At 40.8% G+C, this 21,889-nt stretch overlaps 1 protein-coding gene across 3 annotated transcripts in view; it reads right to left on the bottom strand.

Moving 5' to 3' along the window:
- akt3a (v-akt murine thymoma viral oncogene homolog 3a) overlaps nucleotides 1–21,889 on the bottom strand; it is a 50,684-nt gene that overhangs the window by 15,435 nt on the left and 13,360 nt on the right. Inside the window, exons 1-7 of one of the 3 annotated variants that reach the window (XM_017430105.3) lie at nucleotides 9,386–9,778; nucleotides 8,870–8,995; nucleotides 4,156–4,267; nucleotides 1,679–2,285; nucleotides 1,033–1,177; nucleotides 315–446; nucleotides 61–126 (exon numbers count right to left, since the gene is read on the bottom strand). In XM_017430105.3, the coding sequence (XP_017285594.1) occupies nucleotides 61–126; nucleotides 315–446; nucleotides 1,033–1,177; nucleotides 1,679–1,812 (477 nt within the window). In that variant the 5' untranslated portion in view covers nucleotides 1,813–2,285; nucleotides 4,156–4,267; nucleotides 8,870–8,995; nucleotides 9,386–9,778. Of the gene's footprint in view, nucleotides 1–60; nucleotides 127–314; nucleotides 447–1,032; nucleotides 1,178–1,678; nucleotides 2,286–4,155; nucleotides 4,268–8,869; nucleotides 8,996–9,385; nucleotides 9,779–21,889 lie in introns of those variants that run through there. The other 2 variants (XM_037973409.1, XM_017430096.3) reach the window with 2 other exon arrangements.

Below are 21,889 nucleotides of genomic sequence, written 5' to 3'. Positions count from 1 at the left end.
GGGGGGGTATTTTGCATATACATGTATGAACCAGCTGTTTTGTGTATATGAGGTACTTACAGTGAGAAAGGGATGTCTGGTGTTTTTCAGTACTCTGCTTTCTGTGAGTGTGTGAGCCACTTCATCCTGTAAAAAAAATAATAAATAAATAAAGGATTTTGATGAAATTAAAAAAGCAGCTGAAGAGCACTGCAAAAAATTAACAAAAAGCTTAGACACGTACACATATTTAAAACTCTGCTTAAAACTGAAAATGTCCTGAAAGGTAAACAGACATTTGTTTATTTTATGTTGGCGCTCCATGCCAGACAAACCTTGGCGATGATGACTTCTTTCTTCAGGATTTTCATGGCGTAATATTTCCCGCTGGCTTTTTCCCGGACAAGAATCACTTTTCCAAATGTTCCCTTTCCCAGCAGCTTCAGGTAGTCGAAGTCGCTCATTGTCTTTAGGAAGTGTAAACACAGAAAATAAAAACTATTTTATTCATTCTGCAAACTGAATAGCTGCTAGAATGTGAAAATTGTAGGTTTGTTGCTATTCCAGTGACATAGTCTTGCCTTAAATCCTGGCAGATATTTCAAAATGTGCAACCCTGATTCTGGAAAAAGTGTAAATAAAAACAGAAGGCAATGATTTGCAAATCTCAATCATCAAATTCAAAACTACCTTTTCTTTATTCTTTAAAAAAAATTGTACAATGTCTTTGTTTTGTCATTCAATATGTTTGCCATGTGAATAAAATATAAGTTTATGAGATTTTGTAAATCATCGAATTCTACTTTTACTTACATTTGACACAATGTTCCAACTTTTTCAGAATTTTTGTGAACAGGAAGACTAAATAAAAGAAAATCCCTCCCGAAACAAACATCTAGATTAGCCATTGAGTTCAACTAAACCTCAACTAAACTAACCTTTTTTTTAACGGCACCTATGTTCAGCTACAGTACATCTGGAAAACTTTCTGTATGCTGAGTTTAACTGTTGGGGGAGTCAGCACGTTCCCGCGTGCTTCTGCTCGCGCCCTACCTTGCGTTTGTGATGCGTCGTGGAGATGTCCATCTCCTCCTCCACCATGTTGTCGATGTTGGACGTGGGGCTGCACTGGATCCTCTCCTCTTCCTGTCTCTGCAGCTTGTCGGCCACCATCTGGATGGCCTCTGTCCACTCATCTCTGATTTATGAATCAAACAAGATTGTTACAATTAGCTTTAGTGATCTTTTTTTTTATTTCCCTGACTAAATTGTCTAAATTCTTATGTGATCTCAGTCTCAATATAATGCAACAATATGATATTTTGCTTGTAACTTGTTGCCTTTTTGCATGACTTTCTGTATTCAGGTGATCATATAGAATAATGTTTTTATACTTTTACACATACAGTAATACACATGACTAAATGCAGCGATATATTACACAGATCAAACACAAAATACGGTTCCTGTTCTCAACAGAGAGGCTGCTGCATTCAACTAACCAGGACTTTAAGGGCGCTAAAGTGTTTTCAATTATCATAAACACCTATCTGTTCAACAGAGAGGAAACACGGTCAACCAGAGAATCAACCAAATGAGCAATGATCATAGAGCAGAACTAATGGACACCAGTCTGTGTGTGTGCGTGAGAGTGTGTATGTGTGTGTGTGTGAGGGCGAGTGGGTGTGCTCGAACACACCCCGATGCATTAGAGGGAACAATGCATTGTTGTTTGCTAACATCGTTCCTCCCCATTGACTTTCCATTAGAAGTGCTGTTCAACATCTGCTGGGAGAACGTGAGTGAATGTGTGTGGAGCAGAAGGCCAGCCATGCATCAGGATGTGTGGACACATTAACATTTTTTAACAATGATGAATTTCATACATAATGCACAGGGTCAAACTTCCCTCCGCTTTGATACACAGGAGAGGAGAATACAAGAGGGGGAGCGGGGAGGTGGAGAGAGAGTAACCGATTCTGATGAAATGATAATTCAAATTGGAAATTCAGAGCAAAAATAAGGGGGAACTCAGTTCAAAGGGAAGTCTCTTGAAGTTTTTCCTTGTTCTTTTCCCTCAAACAGTGTTAACTCTAAACAGAACCAGAAACTGCAGGAAAAAAAAATCGGAATTTATGAATTTGAGCCTTTAAAACAGATTTACCTGGAGTCATCCCTGAGGAGATCATCAGCATGAAACTTATCTGACTCATAAACGATCACCTCTGTGTGTGTATGCGTGTGTGTTACTTGTTGTTTGAGTCCATATGTTTCCTTGAGGGTTTTAAAGAAGCATTCATCTGAACCTAAACAGAGAAGTAAAGTTTTAGGATCTAAACCTCTTTCTTCTGCAAAGACTTCTAAATGTACCCTACACACTCCAAAACAAGGGCAAACTCAAGTTTCTGTTCACAACAGTGGAGCATTTTGATTTGTGGCACATGTGATGTGTGTGTGTGTGTATGTGTGTGTGTGTGTGCACGTAGCTGCGTGAAAAGCAATGGGAACTCTCTCAAGGTCAGGCAGCAGATAAATGCTCTTTCTCGGTTAAAGTGTTTTTTGTATAATGAGCCTCTTTTTCTCCCTTTTTTTCCCTGTTGCTAATGAGAGATAATGGGCCTGCCTACAGTCGGGCGCCGTGCCAACACGTGCCACCCTCTCTGCACACGGCTGGGGCTGTGGTAGCTGGAGGCCTGCCAGACACGGTACAGTACAGCAGATACAGTAACACACACACACACCTACAGCCAGTTGTGGCAAACACACTCCTCTCCAACAAGCTTTAACTTACACTTCGCTTCCGCTGGATGTGTGCACACCTCACAACACAAACATCTGGAGCTCGCAGTCATCCGCCGCTAGGTCTGCACGTTGTTTACACATTTCAAACTAATTAATAAAAAGTTATGAAGTTCCTTTCAACTCTCAAATGTTGATTTGATTATCTAGAGGCAAAAACTACTACAAAAGCACTTTATAACGCAGATAGAGTTGGACAGACAGCTGCAACCCACACACACGCACACACACCAACATGCACGCAACCTCAAAGAATGCACAGAAGCATCTGTGGTCTTCTGGGCAAAGCTGTTCATTTTCTGGAGATAAACACCTCAGCTCCTCAGAAAGGAGCCGAGCAGCTGGAGAATTTATGCCAACACTACTTGAAAGGTCTTCTTTCCACTCTGTCTCTCTCACAGACACCAAAAAAGGAACAGACTCTCTACAGTAAAGCCCTTCATATATACATATCTCTGCTCCTAATGATACTTTTAGAGAATATAATATTTATCCTACCTGCTACTTCAGGCTGAGGTCATTTAAAACCTCTGTCGTTTTGATGGCTTTTCTTTCTTTTAGTTATTATTTTAGCTTCTTGCATAAAATGTCTAATTGCAAACCTCTGATCTAAAACCCAAAACAGTTTCCCCAAGTTTTTTTTTTTTTTTGACAAATGACTGACTTTTCAAACATTTTAGAGATCTAACTGAACCTACAATTTTTTTCCTCCAAACTTCTGTCCTGAGAGAAAAACAAAGTTTACAGAAACACAGACGGGATGAACTTCTGGAACTTTCTGTATGTTCGTGTTGTTGTTGCTTGTTTGTTTGTTAACCATTAATCAGCTCCTGATTTGAAGTTTTCATGGTCAAAAACCAATAAAATCAAATTAATTATGCAAAAATTACATAAATATAGATAGATTGTTTATCCTGGCTCACACAGTGGGATTTTTTGGCCGCCATAAACAACCGGTACACGTCACACTGTACGATTCAGGATTTAATAAATGCTGGACTGTACGACTATTTGCAGCAGGAGAATCTCGTATGCCTCAAAGAAACAACAGAGATATCAGTGCAGCAATAAAAGAAAAGTAAGCGCTGACATTAACGCTCTGATTTTAGCATTCAGACACTATATAGAGAAGGAGGAGAAGGAAAAAGAGACAGCTGTGGACACGCTCGTGGCAGGAAAATGGAAGTCACATTGCACAACTTTCCGAGATAGTTTCGGACACTACTTGATATTTGTTGTAGGTCGTCTGAATCAGCTGCCGGTGATCCTGTCACACTGAACAACCACAGACCACAGATTCAAGCTCTCGACTCATGATTTTGGACAAATTATTTTGTCCAAGACGGATGAAAATCCCACAGTGTGAACCCGGCTGACCGTTCATCAGGTGAGTCCACGTGGAAGGTCCTCTCGATGACGGTGGTCCACTGAAGGCAGCGGATGATGAAGGTGTTCGGCTTTGGCCTCTCGGTCTTCATCAGCTGACATTCTGAAACAGAAACAGACGATCGTGCCTTTACAGAAGAACTGAACATTCAGCAAGAAAAAATAAGAATAGCAAAAATACAGTTTCAATTTAATAAAAATCTAATGTGTGTTTTGTTTTCTACTTTATGGTGCCGGCATGAAAGGCAGATCATCATGTAATCACCTGTGTGTGCGTTTGTTTGCCTGTCTGTTAGCAAAATATCACATGAACCAGTGACTGGATTTTAATAAAGCTCTCAGTCATTTGATGGACATCTACAACTGATTCATTTTGGAGTCAATCTGTTTTAAGATGGCTGCCACAGCTAATCAACCTTAGCAAACACAAAAAATGGCTGTGTAGCTGAGAGTCATCCCCGACACATACGTAACCTAAATGCTAGCATGTTGTGCAAAATCTTTGCTTGAAACTCTGACGTGCAAGGTGGCGAGCAGAAAATCTTTTCTGCTTTATTTTCAAAGTTTGCTTGTAATGCTTCGTGATGCAGATATGGATTTTTCTTCTCTTGCCCTATTTATTAGTTGTTAGCAGCAACTAACAACTTTCACCTCAAACAGTAAGAATGTCTTTTGTTTTTATTTCAAACATGGCGCAGCATAGACTGGTCAGGCCCAAGTATGATTTGCTTCTTTAGGTTTTGATATTTAGCACGACCGCTCCTCTCCTGTTGCGTCATTAACAACTCCTGACTTTTCCTGCTGTTAACAGGTCAGAAAGTTTGCCTGCCGTGAAAAGGTTTAAAGGGATACAGTATAGGCTGTGTCAAACACGCAGTTCAAATTTTATTTTGTTGGTGTAAAAACAGGCGAAGGCTTCAATAACTTAAAAAAGCTGCTTCCTCGTGCCAAGGGATATTATGTGTTGCGCCGCACACGCATCTGGCGACTCTCCGACGAGACACGTTTGTATGAAAACAGGCGACACGGTAGGCCATTATTACACAAATGCATAAGACAGTACACAAAGGCAGAAACGAAAGCATACACGGCCAGATGGGGCTGTGAGCTCGCTGTGGGAAAGGATGCATCTTCATTGTCCCTCAGCAGTCTCTGTGGTTCTGGAGGACGAGAACCGATGTAAAACAGCATTATGATCCATCTTCTGTCCTCACATCTGGTTTACATTCATCGCCCTCTGTCCACCACTTCCTCCTTCCTCAGCTATCCTTTCCTCCAGTTTCTTTCTGCTTAAGTGGCACGGCACAGCGTGTCACTGCTCAGCCTAAATATAGACAGGAAGGTTAATGGCGAAACTACCCAGGTCGTGCACACGGCGGTGCCTGAATGTAAACACACACAAAACAGTTACTACCTGACTCGTGAACAGAACCCGCTGTGCTGCCAGAAAACAAGGTCATACTATTGTTGATGCCAAATAACACTCACGTTCTCACATGGACACACACACGCGCGCGAACATAAAAGTGAACTTTGAATGTTAGCCGAAATTGGGTTGTTTGCCACAGCAGGCGATTGTGAGATCTGTGTAGCAGTTTAGCGGGTGTACGAGTGTGTGTGCAAGTGTGTGTCAAGCTTGTATGTATGAGTCCCTCTGCAGGGAACAGGCCTGTACCATCTCTGTTCCATCTGACCACTTCTGTTCTGCACACACGCATAGACACACACAGCCACACACAAACAAACAAACACAGACACACACACCACCTGGCCTCCCAGCTTTGGGCAACAGATGTGGCAGTGGCGGTGCTGTGCCAAGCAGCCGGGGCCGGATGTATGGCCTGGCTTGTCCTCCTTGCAAACTCTTTTCCTCTTCCCTTTTTCCTCCTTCTCCGATCTGGTCTTCACCTCCTCCTCTCTGTCTGCTCCATCCCTCTCCAACATACCTCATCCACAAAAACCTCACCCTTCCCTCTCTCCATCCATCTCATCTCTCCTCTTCCTCTCTCCTCCTCATTATCTTTACTTGTCCTTCCTATTGAACCCCTATCTGTCCTTCTCTCCTCCTCCATCCTTAATAATTTCCTCCAAAGTATCGGCTCGTATTCCACCATTTATTCCTATTTTCTGCTTTGGCGCTCGCCTCCTGTCCTCTCCTCCGCCTGTCCTGCTTTAGCACCGGTTCGGATCTTTCACACACTGCTTCCCCAAAGCCATGAGATTTTAACTGACTAAGCCCGTTTGGTTTCATTTTGATTAATTTGAAGACAATGATAGCTTTTAAAATCAGAGATCCTAAGCTGCATTACACTGCTAACTGTGAGTGTGAGCATGCAGTGACATCTGCACCAGCTTAGAGCCTATCTGATTACAATCAGAGAACAGAGATATATAATCACGGAGGAGATTAAACCGCTAAATAACAAAAAATCTATTTATGTATTAGGAGATGGCTGCTGCGCGATATTCTGAATATACATGAAGTGCTTTGTCAGTAGAGTCAAAAGAGAATTCAAATATTAAATCAAACCTAATAATCTGACCTGCTTTTTTTAAATATGATGTTAAATTTAAAAAAGGAGTGTTTTAAAAAAAAGTGCATCTTATTTTCCTCTTGTTTAACAGGACAGAGTTTTAGGGCGACTCCCATTCTATCTAAAGCTAAAACATCTGGGAAGCAGTAACACTTTTACAGACAATCTGCTTTCGCTGTAAGAATGAACATTAAAACCAATTGCGATTACGCAACAATTGGTTAATTGAACGTGTCAACAGTGTGGCGGAGCTCGTTAACCAGGTGCTGACAGATGATATACTGATAAACGGTTAATTAGAGCCTGTAGTGAAGACCGAAGACAGACAAATAACGACTGCTGTGGCTGTTGGAGGTTTTCACTGTGGCTCTGTGTGATGAAACGATAAGATAGGAGGCAGATCTGACATCCTCTGGCATTTCAGAAATGTGTTGATTCCCAGCCGACTGCAGTTAATCTTCTACGGACCGGCTGACTGTGGCAACCGTAAAGTCGCATCACTGTGACGTATGAGCCTACAGAAAAGTAGGTAACGTGGATAAAGTGTGCCAAAAAAAGACACAGCTACTTGTAGCTGCCCCGTACAGCTTTGCAGTTTAAAGCACTTTAGGAGAAACACACATCTACGGGAGGAAATGAACTGATTTTGGTTAAAAAATGATTTGATGGTGATAGGTTGTCTCCTCAAAAATAAAACTAAAATTGTGTTGGTGGTAGCAGAGAGAATTTAGATGCAACTAAAACAGTTAAAATTGAAAGAGTGATTATAGATCATAAACTTTTGGAAACCACATACAGCTCATATCAAAATCTATCAATATCTAAATCTGTTAGTATTATTGACTGTGAGATGTTTGAATATTTTATACTGCTCTTTTCTAATACCATATATGTTGTATTCTGTGAAAAGTTGGGGAAATGTGCATAAAACAAGTCGGACCCAATAATTAAACTATCAGAATAATCCACAAAGCCACTTATAATGAATACTAATAATCTTTTAATTCGCTACAGATTGTTAAAAATGACAGATGTTGTGTTTTTAAAGGCAAAAACGTTTGTTGATAATGCTGCAAAACATAACCTTTCTGGTTCTCTTTAGTCTTCTTTTTAATTAAGAGGAGAACAACGTAGAACTGACCTGTCGATGTATGCTTAGCTTGTTGTTAGCATTTTCTTTAATATTGGCATTTAAATCAGTCTATTTTGATCATTAATATTATAGATTTTTTTTGGTCTATGTGAAACAATGACACATGAGAGGAGTGGCTATTTAGAAGTTGCAGCTTCAGCTTTCACCCTTTTTTGGACTGCTTCTATTACTTATTTATATTTGTTATTCATTACATAAGCTTTTATTTGTTATATCATTTTTGTTGTTTTGTTTTCTTTTTACTCTTTCTTATATTTGTTGGTACATACTGTGTTTTTACTGTTTTATTTGCAGTTCGAATCAAAGTATTCAAACCAACAGTAAAACCAATAACATTTGGGTTATCACCAAAGGAAAAAGAAATTATGCAAATTATTGCATCAGAAATTTCAAAGCTGCATCCTTCAAGTGGTTTAGGTACTGTGAAGACTGGAAATGTTAAGTTATAAAAAAAGACAGCAGTTAAAGGGATAATTCAGATCTTTTGAAGTGCAGTTCTGTCAAAATGGATGGCTCATCGAACGACATCACTTTGAAAATACAGACTTTGAATTTGACTGGATTGACGAGTTAATGGCTAGTCCAAGCAGGACCAAGACCAAAGTGGATTACTGTTGCCTTAGAGCAACTTCAATATGAAAACTTTTACAGCAGGTCTTTCAAACACGACTTTATAACCTTTAGATCACCATCAATTTTGCTTTATTTGGTCATCTAGCTGTAACACCTCTGGTAGAAATATCAGAATATTTTCGCCAGAATAATTATGTAACAGTTTATATATATAGTGTTAAAATAAATGGCTAATAAATGTATGAGATTAGATTTATGTTAAGGTGACAATAATCCACTTTGGTCTCAGTCCTGCTTATACGAGCCATCAGATTAAAATCCAGTCAGATTAGGTAGTTCAAAGCGCGATCTTCAACAGTTAAGATAGTTTTTGTTCATAACCACACTTCTGAAGGTCTGAAGTGTAAGACTCCAGTGCCAGAAATCTTTATGAACAGCAACATACTTGCTACAGAGAAGTTATTTAGTGGGTAGGGCAGGTCTGCATCCTGAGGTTTCTCTTTGTAGCCGATAAAAGAGCCGTCTGTCTTCAGCAGGAAGTAACGAGGTCGCCAGTTCTTTATGTATTCACCTGCAGAGAGACATGAATGTAAAAAAAGGGGAGATCAGTTTGATTTTCGGTGCAAACGCTACTGGAGCTCGGATAAAGCAGGATCATGACGCTCAAAGCGTTCACAGGGGTTAAAAGGATTAATCAGAATAATGTATGGAAAGTGGAATTAACAACAAAAATAATGATGTTGACAACTTTAAATACAGATTTTATTCCCTGGACAGTTAAGAGCTGCTAAACTGTCATCTGTTCTTAGGATATCACACACACACACACACACACACACACACACACACACACACACTGGTATTTACACAAACAGATAGACACACAGCAGCTCTGCAGCTCCCACAACGCCTGCCAGATTCAGATCGGATTATCGTGTAAAAAATGAAAAAACATGTTTACCAGCACAACACTCAAAGTGTCCATGCCAGAAACATCATCTGGCTGATACATGGGCAGGTGTTGAGGTGGTGACCCTTCTTCCAAATACTCTCACACACACATACACAAACCACTGGTCACCAGCTAAAAAGAGGAGAAGACAGATGAGAGGAGACGAGAGGCGGTGACATGAGACAAAACAAGATTACATACAAAAAAAATGACTCTTCTTAGACGTCAACAACAAAAAATTAACATCTGCTGCGCAGCTGGTGACAGAATGTTGTCCAACGGGCCGCCGCCGCTGAGGTGGGACCACAGCTTTTTTAGATGACCTGATCACACAAGCATCAAACATTTGTATATCATTTATTTTTATATCCATCGAAAGATCTTTGTTTAAAACTTCAGCATGAAAGGCAGGCGGCCGATAAGCGTTCCTTCAAGGTATGATAGTTTTTACTTACAGATGTGCAACTAAACTTTTGAGTAACTTACAAAAACCATAAATAATAAAACCATAATGCTTTTGTGCATGCACGTGCAGAAGAACTCATGACAAAAAACAACACAAGAACCTCAGTTTAAACTGATCACCTTGTTTCAGCTAATTTGCTGGGAGAATAGAACAGTTAGTGTATAAGTGTGTGTGTGTGTGTGTGAGTTCTATTTGTGACATCCATTTAAAGCAGAAATGACAGCAGGCCGCGCTCGTTAACACGTTGCAGAAAAACACCTGCTCCGCCGAAGGAACCATGCGATTACGGGCCCTCGCCGGTACCTCTGGGTGCTGGTGGCGGCGGAGATGCACGTGTGTGTGTGTGTGTGTGTAGGTGACGGAGAGGTGCCGACTGCTACGAACCACCACACAGGGACAGAGGGACGCGCAGAGAGACACTTAAAAAAACACTGGTGGGTGTCAGAGCATCACTAGAACTACAGAATCACACCTCTCTTCTCCCGGTCTATTTTTTTTTTTCCTCTTTTCACAAATCCTCCCACACTCTCTCCTGCTTTTCCATTTCCTTCTCCTGTTCTTTCAGAAACAAAGCATATTCTCTGGATCACTTGCTACTTATAAACAGAGTGCTGTGAGAGGGGTTGAATGAGAGGGGTTGAGAGAGACATAAGGAAGAGGAAGGAAAAAAAAAGAGATTTAAAAAAGAAAAGGCGAATGTGAGTAAAAGAGAACGCCTCACTGGTGCTGGCTTAACAGTCAAAAATAAACACCTAGCGTTCCTTGAAGGAATGTATATCACCCAAATGTGCTATCATGATCAGAGTGACTCTAAGTTGCCACCACATTAAATTGTAGCTCAATATTTGTAAAACCGGCTGAGTTATAGCCAGCCATCTTGAATCTGTCTGACTCTGAAAGTTAATAAGCTGTATATAAACATCCAATCATTACTTTTTTGGAAGTTTCAATAAAATTTGTTTAGTGGTTTATGAAATATGTTGGTAGCAGACAAACACATGAAACACAGAGACACAATGACACAGGCGAAAAAATTGTGTCTTTGCATTTCGACAGTGGGCAATAATAATCTGGTATACAGACAGGGACATATTTCAGCCTGTTGCTGTATTTGTGGAACTTTTGCTTCCCTGGAGTATGAATAAATATCTATAAAAGATAAAAACATACAGCGTTTATGCAATAATAATTTTGTTAAATGCTGGTGAGACTGTCAGACACAAAATTATGAAACCTCTATAAAAATCGTCGAGCTTCGTATCGCCTCACAGGTATTCTGAAGTCGTAACTTTTCTTGCCAATAGGTTTAAATCACACAAAGCGTACAAAATAAGCTTCAATTAAAAGCTTTTTTCTTTTCCACCTGTGAACTTTATGAATAAAAGTCCTCATCTGAAAAAAAAAAAAAAATTTGTCGACTTCAAACTCGATCGCCGAAAGGAGATGGATTGACTGTCAAAATGGACGAGCATGAGGAAAAAGTTGAACTGATAAAACTATTATAAACTGGCTGCAGTGACCGGCGCGCTGGTCCAAGTTCAGCCATTTCTGTGAGTCAGTTTTGAGACGATGTGTCCAACCAATGGAAGCCTGCGGTTGGCCACTTCATCCCTCAGCTGTCCAGTACGACTGAAAACATTTAAGCGATCCTTATGGCCAGGCCCAGGCAGAGTGTGTGTGCGTGAATGCACTGATATGAGGGGGGGATGGGGGGAGGGGGGCAGCCAGGGGTGGCACAGACGGAGAGAGGCGATGGACAGTTGTCCGCACGCGCCGTTCCAAACAAACACAGGCGCGCGCACACACACACACACCGGAACAATTCTGTTCCGACCGTTCCAATCCTCCGTATGATCCAATGGTGTTCTGTCAAGCTATCCCGTCTTGGCCCTGCCTGTAATGAGTCCAGCGAGCTCTCCCACTCTGGACAGCTTGTCTGGGGAGCCACATGTCTCTACTTTGGACTGCTGGAGAAAACAGAACAGCCGGTCTCCTTCCCACACCATCTCTCTCAGACTCCTCACTTCAGTTTCATTTAGTTTTTCTGCACAACTTTACTTTTCCCTTTAGACCAATTAGAAAAATCCTACACCACACGGAGCTTCAGATCACAGGAGTCAATTGTTTCTTGTTAGAACAACAGGATATCAGGAAAACAAATAAGAAACCAGATAAATGCGAAGATATACAGGGCTGAAGTTTTTGAAGGTAACTTAATTCGGTCCAAATAAACATAAAGCCTTCTCTCTAAACTTCAATCCTAAATAGTTTTACACTCATACTTGTCTAGCTGTTGAATTAAATCAGACAGATCTAAAATGAATACATATTCAACAACATCTCATATTTACAGGTAGAAAAACAAAGAGGTGAACTCTCTTTCTTTCTTTTCTTTTCTTTTTCTGTATGTGTTTGAGGGGCCCAAACTAAGTAACGGAGCCAGACTTTTTAGAAGTCATTTTGATTTTCTAGGAGAAATAAATCTTGCTGGCACATCCTCCAGTTGCAGCTTGTGGATTTAGCGGTAAGAGGCAGAGATGAATCAGCTGTGACTGCGTCTGTTCCAGGGTTTCTGATTGGAATTAGGACAATGCGCTCGCTAACTGTCACTCAATTAGCAGACCGATTAACTATTCACTTCAGGACAGAGGAGGGAGGGGAGAGAATGAGAGTGATTTACAGAGAGGATAAGGAGGAGACAGGTACAAATGGCAAGGCTGAACTTTAGCCAACAAAACAAAAATGAGCCTCGGGAAACGCTCACAAAGTTCACAGCTTTGGGATGAGTCTGGTCTTCTTGCTTAACATGTTTTAGCTTTTAGAAAAGGAAGAAAATAAAATGCCATGCTGAAAATTAAATAACTTCATAACTATGTGAGCTCACCAGTCATTTGTTAATCAGCCCAAACAGGGATTTAATTTAATGCTTTGGCCGAGGCAGACACTGATATGCAGATGGTGCAATATAGAGCTGTGCGGCTGGCTCTCAGGAAGCAGGAGAAGCTGCTGAACAGAGGTGAACAGAGGCGGGGATGAAGGTGGACAAAAGACTCACGCCACATTCAAACATCTCACCGACCAAAAGACCAATAAAACCAGAAGAATACACAAAAAAATAAAACACAATACAACATATTATACCTGTCCTAAAGACCAAACTGTTTCTTCACATTAAGAGCTGTAAGGGTGTATCCAAACAAGTTGCAGTTCATCAATTTACAGTAAGAAGGATTATTCACAAAGACAGTTTCCAGTTTGGTCAGGGCTGGATATCCCAGTAAGATCACCCATAAGGGCAGACTGTGCAATGGGCAAAAAAACCCCAAGAGCTCCATCTCAGACTCTACAGACTTTGGTTAAGATAAATAAAGTTTGCAACAGATCAACTTTATACATATATAAATAAAAAAGAAATAAGGCTTTTTTCCTGGCAAACCTACTATTTCTTAAAAATAAAACAAATAAAACAACATGGCAGTTAGGTTTCATATGCACTTCAGTGTCACTTGTCTGACCAAAATGCACGTCACCATGTATGAAGGAAACCACCCGCAGCGCTTCGACACAAACGCCTCACACTGACAGTCCAGTAAATACTGAAGATGGGGGCTTATTTTTTAACTCAAGGATCAGATCAGCTCTCAGTATAAGAGTCGACCATGAACTCCTCTTTATACTGAAGTATTCCTGAGTCAAAAGGTGACAACATTAGTCCTACAGTTGAAACATTATAAAGTTATATAAAAGGGGACAGGAATAAGAAATTATTTTTCATTGCAAAAGCTGAACCTTTCAGTTAAAATGTGATTTTGACCTCATACCTTTCATGAATAAAAAGTGGGGTTTTTTATGTACAGTAGTGGCAAACGGCTTTCATTGTTATAATTGTTGTGCACTTATTGTTAAAAATATAGGAGAAAATACGGAGACAGTAAATAGACGTGTACGCCACTCAGTCTAGCAGTTTGCAGGTTGTGTTATGTGACAACAACAGTACGCAGTCAAACCAAGTGAAGGGTTTGAGCCAAAATGATTAACTGGCTGAGCTGTTTATAGTCAAAGTTCAAGACGCCTCCAGACACAACAGTGAGCTTCATGTGTTTGTGTGTGTGTGTGTGTGATAATTAGAGCCCAACGGTTTATTAAAAGCACAAGAGATGAGGTGAAAGTGAAAAGAAGACCGAGGTTTGTTCAACATCAGGGAGAAACTTAATGTTTCAAGAAAGGTTAATGAAAGGGAGGGGTAATTGTGAGCAGCGGAGAGGGCGCTAGAGGTTAGGAAAGTGAGGAATTGTTGCACTTGAAGATGACATCTATCCATGGTAGCAAGAGGTGTTGTTAAACAAGTCAATATGCCACTGTTCAAAACGGCTCAAAGCAGTTTTAAGAAGCAAAACAACCTTAAATAATAGAAATATAGTACAATTTTTAGCATTACGGTTTGCTTTTTAGTGCATGTGTGTGCAAACAAGGATGCAACAATATGCGTGACCCCAACCCCAGCAGTCCTAACTCCGGTCGTCTCAGACGTCTTAAGGCGAATCCTGGCTCCTCAAAGCCAATCCACTTAAAGTGCATTAGTTTCATTATCACACCGAGACTGAAGTGGAGCTGGTGTGTGCACGCATAAATGCTTTAAACAAAATCCCTGACAGCAGAAAGGGGATGGGCTGCGTGCGCTTCGTAAAAAAAACAGAGAACATTTTTACACTTACATAACAAGAAAGAGCCACGGGGGGTATAAGATTTAAAACAAATCTAAGAAATAAATTCAGTTTGAAGCCGGGGTTGCAGCTGGGTTTAAAGGTTTAGTGCCGCAGTATGGACACTGCAGCAGTGTAGAGATGAAGAGGTTTGAAGTGATGATGAGGAAGACGAAGGCTGAGGATGAGTGAGAGAAGGGCCTCGGTGGAAGCTGTTAAGGCCGTGACAGTGACAGAGAGCCGGGACAGGGCAGGACAGCCAGATTGAGGAGAAACCCAGGGGACTGTGGCCATCCCTTGGGGGGCACTGGGAGGTTTTACCCAGCCAGCTGCACACAGCCAGAGCCTCCTGGCAGGGTGGGTGCAAACACACACACACACACACACACACAGGCTGACTTGGTGCTCCCTGCTCTCCCAGCTAGTATAGAAGGAGGTACTCAAACACACATTGTATATTAGCCACATACTTTAGATTCAAAATACAAATTATTGTGGGGCATTAATATAATTTTTTTCCTCCTATTCTCTTAATTTGCCCCTCTGTTTTTTTCATAAATGCAGGATTTCTTTTCCATCTTCCTTACATTTCCATAACTTCATTTCTGCTGCAGTACCACTACAGTCCAGTAGATGGTGGTGGCTCCTTGGAGCATGCTGGCCACTGCTGTGACAGAGATGGAGAGTGACTGACGGACATGCTGCAGCCAAGACGCCTCACATCCTAATCCCCTTCTCAGCACCGGTGTGTGTGTGTGCAATAACAGCAAAATGCTGGCCCTGTATTTATCTGTCTGCTTATGTGGGTGTGTGCACTCCTGCATGCAGACAATCAACTTACACCTGTGTCTGTGTGTGTCTTTATGCTGTGCGTGTATGTTGATGAGGCAGGGTCTGTTACTTCATATAGCACCAGAGGATTACTGTGGCGTTAGCATCTTAGCATCTTAGCTGGAGAGCTGCTGCTCAACACCACCTGTGCCAGACAGGAGGCTTTGGTTACCCAGAGAAACAGTGGGTGGGTGAAGGTCATCCGGCCAAGGCAACCCCAGCCTCCTCTTGTTTACTGCCTTTAACTGCTTTATCTATTTTTAGAACCCACTGTAATTTAGAAAAAAACCCAAAAGGTAACAGTGTTTTCTTCTGTCACATAAAACATGCCAGAATACAAACTAAGAAAAATTAAAAATTCAAGGTAATACTGATAACCTGATCTCAAAAGACCTTCTTGTTTAATATGTTTGTTAACCTTAAAGCCCAGGGTTTAATCACCTATTCTGGAATTTGTAAAAACTTTACACTTTCTCAGTCTGAACAGGTAGCTCAAATGTGTAATTAAGGACTCCTTTATTGTATTTTTAAATCACTTTCCAGTCAAACAATTTTTGCTCTTTAATATCAATTATCACAACAACATGAGAGCTTTTCTGGAAGCATTCTTTATATAAAACAAATAATGTTTTATATAAAGAAAATCACAAACAAACAAGGATTTTCCTTAAAACCCAAATGATGTCATTCAAAAGATTTCCTGATGGTACTTTTTGCTGGTTTTCCAAACGATGATAAATAGTGACAGGACTCACATCTGGGCCACATTCAGAACTTGAGTTCCTCCTTCAGAAACCTCCCAAACCATCAGCCCATTTCTTCTAAATCTCACACGGCAAATCTCATATAGTTTAAACATTAACTAAAACTATAAATGACGAGTTCAAAAATAAAATAATTTGCACTGACCAAAAATAGCGAGGGTTTTCTTACAAAAACATACATGCGAAGAAAAGTTCAGAGCCGGCACACCGTGGTTATACAGAGCTGGAGGCTTATCAGACACAGAAACTCTTGTTTACATCTCTAGTTAATCCTATCAAAAATAATAAATACAGCTCAGTCAGATAGTCTTTTCCCTGACATACAAACATCCATCAAACCACCCACGCACAGCTACTAAAGCAGAACGTGGTATTGAAAAGACAAAGACTGGTCTTTTTAGACGGTTTCTAGCATATTAAGAAGGTAAAAACACAGTCAGAGCGAACCAGAACAAAAACCTCCCTGCGTTTTAACATGCGATAACATTTGGAATGCCAAGCTGTTTGTGTTGAAAAAGCAGTGAATCTAATGTGATTAGAAAAGGCAAACACAGCCAATGAGGTGGTTAAATCAAATTGCACTGATTGCTGCTATATTGCCTCCCTCTTTTCTCTCTTTTGGAGGGCACTGCATGTTGATTTCTTCATTTATTTTACATCATTGACGTCTACATTAAACTGAGTTTGTCTTTTCAAAATGCTTTATATAGATTCGTAAACAGGTTTCCTGGTTAAAATTGAAAAGCCACAGCAGCGTCACGTACCGCAGGAACCTGTTGACGTACAAACGCTATGCAACCATTTAAAAACGATTTGTCTAATTAAGTTTGCAAATAAATCACAATTTCAGTTAGATGTACGAGTCGAGAGGTGAGATGATGTTTTATTATTTTTGTTACTTATCATTTCTCAGTTCTGTTTCTAATTGCATTTCTTTGAGGTCCCCCGTTTGATTCTGACATAAATATTCAAATCCTCTTGCAGTTTCTCCACCTCATTGGACGTGAAACCATCCAATCAGAGGGACGGAGCTGCGCAGCTGGACAAATCAGTCAATGAGAAGAGCTGTCATCAGAAAAAGAAGGGGGAGGTCAGGAGACAGACACAGCTGTCTAACTATTGCCTACAACAGACAGGCAACATGGGGTGTGTGCATATGTGAGTGTGTGTGGTGGAGCCCAACCCTGTCCAGTTGAGCAGTGGTGAACAGGTGCAAAGCTTTGTGCTTGGATGTGTGTGCTCAAGTCACCATTATTCCAGAGAGGCTCTGTATTATTAATTCAGAATCGCTGGGCTGGGGCTGCAGGCGGCAGCTGGTCTTGCGAGTGCATGCGTGTGTCTGTGTGGACAACGTAAGACGTCCACCCTCGCCCCTCTATACACTAGTCTTTTGTGAAGCCGTCGTACTTTCCAAGATCAATATAAAAGCACAAAGCTGTACGTCCCCCTGTCTGCCTGTAAACTTCTGGGTACGCTTGCACCGAGCATAATCTATAGGCACAGATACACACACACACAGAGTTAGGCACAATAACCCCCATCCAGTGGGGCAAGAGTAAACAATCAAGTACTATACCCTAACTATTGTCAAGTGTGCCGCCCCCGCTGCCCCCGTCGCCGTGCTCCCCGATGCACACACCAGGCCAGCCGCTCCTCATTCAAAGGTTTCATTCATGTGTTTCACTGAAGGGCCGACAGTAAGTGTTCTCCACCTCACTAACTGCTGCGCTCTGCTCCGCTCTCTGTCCTGCTCGGCTACCTGTCTGCCTCTCCACCTGCTCCAGTGTCTGCCCATCTGCCCATCCCGGTACATACGTACGTACAAGGGGTGGGTGGGGGGGTTCTTAGGGGGTTAACCCAGACTTTGGATCCTTTCATTTCTTAGCTGTTGTCTGTACAGACAGGTGACGAAGGCGACAAGCACCACTCGTTACAGAAATGGACTTCAAATGCAGCTCATTTGCGTGACGAGCGATGTTGTCGAATCCCGGGCGATCTGCAGTTCCCAAACTGATCGAGTTATTGGACGTTTTCAAACAACTGGGCAACATCTTCAGAGCTGAACTGCAACTAAAAGGGTTCAGGAAGCTGAAAAACTTAAAAAAACACCTGCTCCAGCACCTAAAATTTTCAGTTTACAAGCATTACTATAGGGGGGGGATGTACCGGTTTCTGACATTTTTGTAAATTTTAAGTCACAATTATTTATTTTCCCCATCCCCATGGCTTCTTCAGCTGTTTCTCAGAGCTCACAGTTAATAGATGTTTACTTTTCAGCAGCGCTTCTTATTTCTGTACTACTGGACGAGACGTTCATAGATATGTCTTAAACTTTGAAGACTTTTCCACGTGACAATGGGATACCTGTGTCAGCCGTCCCAATGCTGTCGTTTCCAAAAGTCGTTTACTGTATTTTCCCCCTTGAAATTTAGAAGTTACCTGTTACTTTTAATTATGGCTCAATAAAAGGAACTGAACCTGAAGCCAGAGCTCATTTCTCAACAATATCAGCAAAATAATCTTGTTTTTTTTTCTTTTCATCTTTTTTTTTGCTGTAAACAACAGATTACAATGCATTTGAATGGGCTGCTAAAACACAAAGCTGACTTTTGGTAACAAAAAACAGTGTGACTGCATTATGACAGATCTATCAGCTCATCTCAGGTAAACTCCTCTGAGAGCTGCTGCTTGACAAATTATGTCTATCAAAAAGTAAAAACGAACCTATGTGTTATCCTCAGAGTTATCAGTTTAAAATTTTAAATAATTTAAAGGACAAAATAAAGGACATGATTGTAATCTCTTTTGATTAACAATTATATTTGCGTTTAGCCTTAAGTCTGCTACCAATATGTTTGGGAAATGTTGTGAGAAAGGGTGCAACCTAAACAAACAAACACAAAATGATCGTTTTCAATATATTTTAAACAAGTCTTCCTAAATAATAATGACGACAGATGCACCACATCTTCTGTCTGGCACTCTGAAAAAAAAATGGATCCAAAAATGTCTTTAAGATGCAAAGAAATGTCTCATCATCTGCGATGCTTTTAAAATACTAACAAACATTTGAGTGAAGCTTTGAGTACAAGATAGTAGAAAGGCTATTTCCCGGGGTCTTTTCAAACTCAAGAAATTCTGATATTGTGTGGAAACGCTCAAACCGCTGAGCGATATGTGAAAATGGCAGATGTTCAGTCTCTTTTCTTTATTCTCCCCCCCATCACCTCCTCTCATGCAGCAGTCTGCTGTTGAACCTCCTGTTCCAGCTGCTTTGCTGCGAGACATCTGCACCTCACTCACTGTTTCTTTCTTTCGTTTCCGTCTCATCTTTCCTCTTTAACACACACACACACACACACACTGAATTCCTCGCTTGATGACAGATGGCTAGTCAACAATCATACAGCTTCAGCCTCTCAATACACACACACACACACACACACACAAACAGAAACAAACACCACCTCCTTGTGCTCCTGGCCCTTTGTGCCCAATCTCCAGTTAAATGCTTTGATTTCTTTCTTACAACTGAGTGTATACGTTTGTGTGTGTGTGTGTCCCTCTTTACCTTGGTATATTAAGCTCTAGTTTAATGAGAGCATGCTGAGGAGTGGGGCCCAGCCAGTGGACCATATGGGGGCCATTTAGCCCCCTCAGAACCCCGAGCCAAGCCTTGCTGACATGATTACCACCACCGTCCGCTGCTCTACACTCGTGTCAGATTGGGAATGGGGAATTTTATCATCGACGGCTAATTAATGACTGGAGATTGGCAACAAGAGATGGAAGAGGCTGAGGGAGGATGAAAAAGTTTGTCACTGCTTGGCCTCCTCTTCCTCTGTCTTTATCTGGCTTTCTAACTGAGGCTGCATGAAATATAGTTTTTTTTTTTTTTATGCTTGCAAGCACTAAAAAAAAACCAGCCTCTATCTTGTCACCAAAGCATCACAATTCTGGTAGGTTAAAAACACATATTTGCGTATTTGTTTCAGTGAATAGAAATTTAGAGCCCCGTTATTTCCATGATGTAAAAATCAAGGACAGAATCACAAAATCTGACAAATAAAATGATATAAAAATGTGAAATTTTGTAAAACCTGGTAAAATGCGGGTGAGATCCAACAAATCTTGGTTTTCCTAACAACAAGAGCTTTACACTTAATGATGGACACAGGAAACAAGAAAAGCCTAGGAACCAGTTTTTACCATATTTTTGGCTGCTCGGTGTGATGTGGCCTGTTTAGATGGAGCTCGAGTCTTCCCAACAGACTCCAGCGGAACCACTAAAATAATAAAAAAGAAATACTAATTTCAACACTGCGCACTGCATTTAGTGTAAAGCCATATTCAGACCATCTCTATGAATCAGAAGAACAATTTTTCCGCATGTTTTTCTGCATCGAATCAACTGGAGCTGCAAAAATAATGTGACAACCATGAAAGTTGTATTAAAAAAGAAGAAGTGATCGAGAGTTAGCCCATCACACATGTAGGCATTATCAGCTAACGCAAAACAGTAAGTTTATCAAAAAGTTTTGTAGCTGTACATGCAGAATCATATATTAATTTATCTAACTCGTAATTAAACACTTCTTAGGCATAAAAAAGTGGTTAAATAGTAAAATATGAAAGTCGTAAAAATAAAAACCGAGTTAATAAAATTAATAATCACATGCTATGGATTTGTATGGCCCGTTTATCCTTCAAACAATTTCAGAAGAGCGTCTTTGTTAATGTGTTTATTTAATAACGACGGACATTTTCAGCGTGTCTGTGAGCAAAGCAAGCTGAAGCTAGTGGTTTAGTTAATCCCGTCAGAGACAGATTACAGGTGGGAAGTTATAAATAGAATGGCTGTCCTTTTAACCCGATCACTGTGGCATCCACATACAGCTAAACTATTAGGTGAAGCAAAAGAGAAGCAAACTAAGCTTCCTGAAAATGGCTGACCGAAGCCGTCTAACTTAACTGTAGAACCAAAAAGTCCGGAATATGTGCACTGAAAAGCAAGAGTATTTGAGTCTTGAGTCAAAGTTTTGAACTTCTATAAGGCGCTGCACGCTTTCCCTGCTCCAGACAAAATTCATCCGTTCATCCAGTTTTTTTACTTGCAGGATCCTGCAGGGTTGCAGAGGGCTGGCGACTCCAGCGTTCATTCAGAAAGAGGCAGGGAACACCCTGGACCAGGCTGCTGCTCCTCCTGACAAGATGCTTCCTGTCTGTCAGGATTGCTTGCATTATTTGCTGTGGCATTATCCTGTTCGTTGACCAGATGTGTCTCTTCAGTTGGCGTATGATCGTCAGGCACCTCTTTTATATTAGAATATGCCAAGAGGTTTGGTTGAAACATAACTTAGATGATTAATCTTTAGCCCTCACACCATTCCTGGTATCTATACTGTCTTAACTGTGCATGCCACTCACCTAGTGTCTCTTCACAGTTTTAGAGAGATTCAACGTTTACTTGATGCCTCTTTTTGTGTGGATTTCCTATTAAACAAGATGGGTAATGTGTTGAACTGGAAAGTACTGGAAGTAATGTTCCTACTAGGTTTTAGTTGAATCAACTTTTGTCTTGACCAGCTATGTGAATAAGACTACAGAGAAAGGCAGTTTTACAAGGTTTAACCAAGTAAAAAGCTGATTAAAAATAATTTTTGCTGAAGATCTGTGATGGTGGTCACCGCATGAACAAAGAGACTCCAAATGATCGGTGTTGAATGTGGGAAAACAAAAAGAACAGGAT

Source organism: Kryptolebias marmoratus, linkage group LG22, assembly GCF_001649575.2.
Source record: "Kryptolebias marmoratus isolate JLee-2015 linkage group LG22, ASM164957v2, whole genome shotgun sequence".
NCBI lineage: Eukaryota > Metazoa > Chordata > Actinopteri > Cyprinodontiformes > Rivulidae > Kryptolebias > Kryptolebias marmoratus.
Note: the sequence above shows the minus strand (reverse complement) of the source record. Positions and strands in the feature narration are given on the sequence as shown.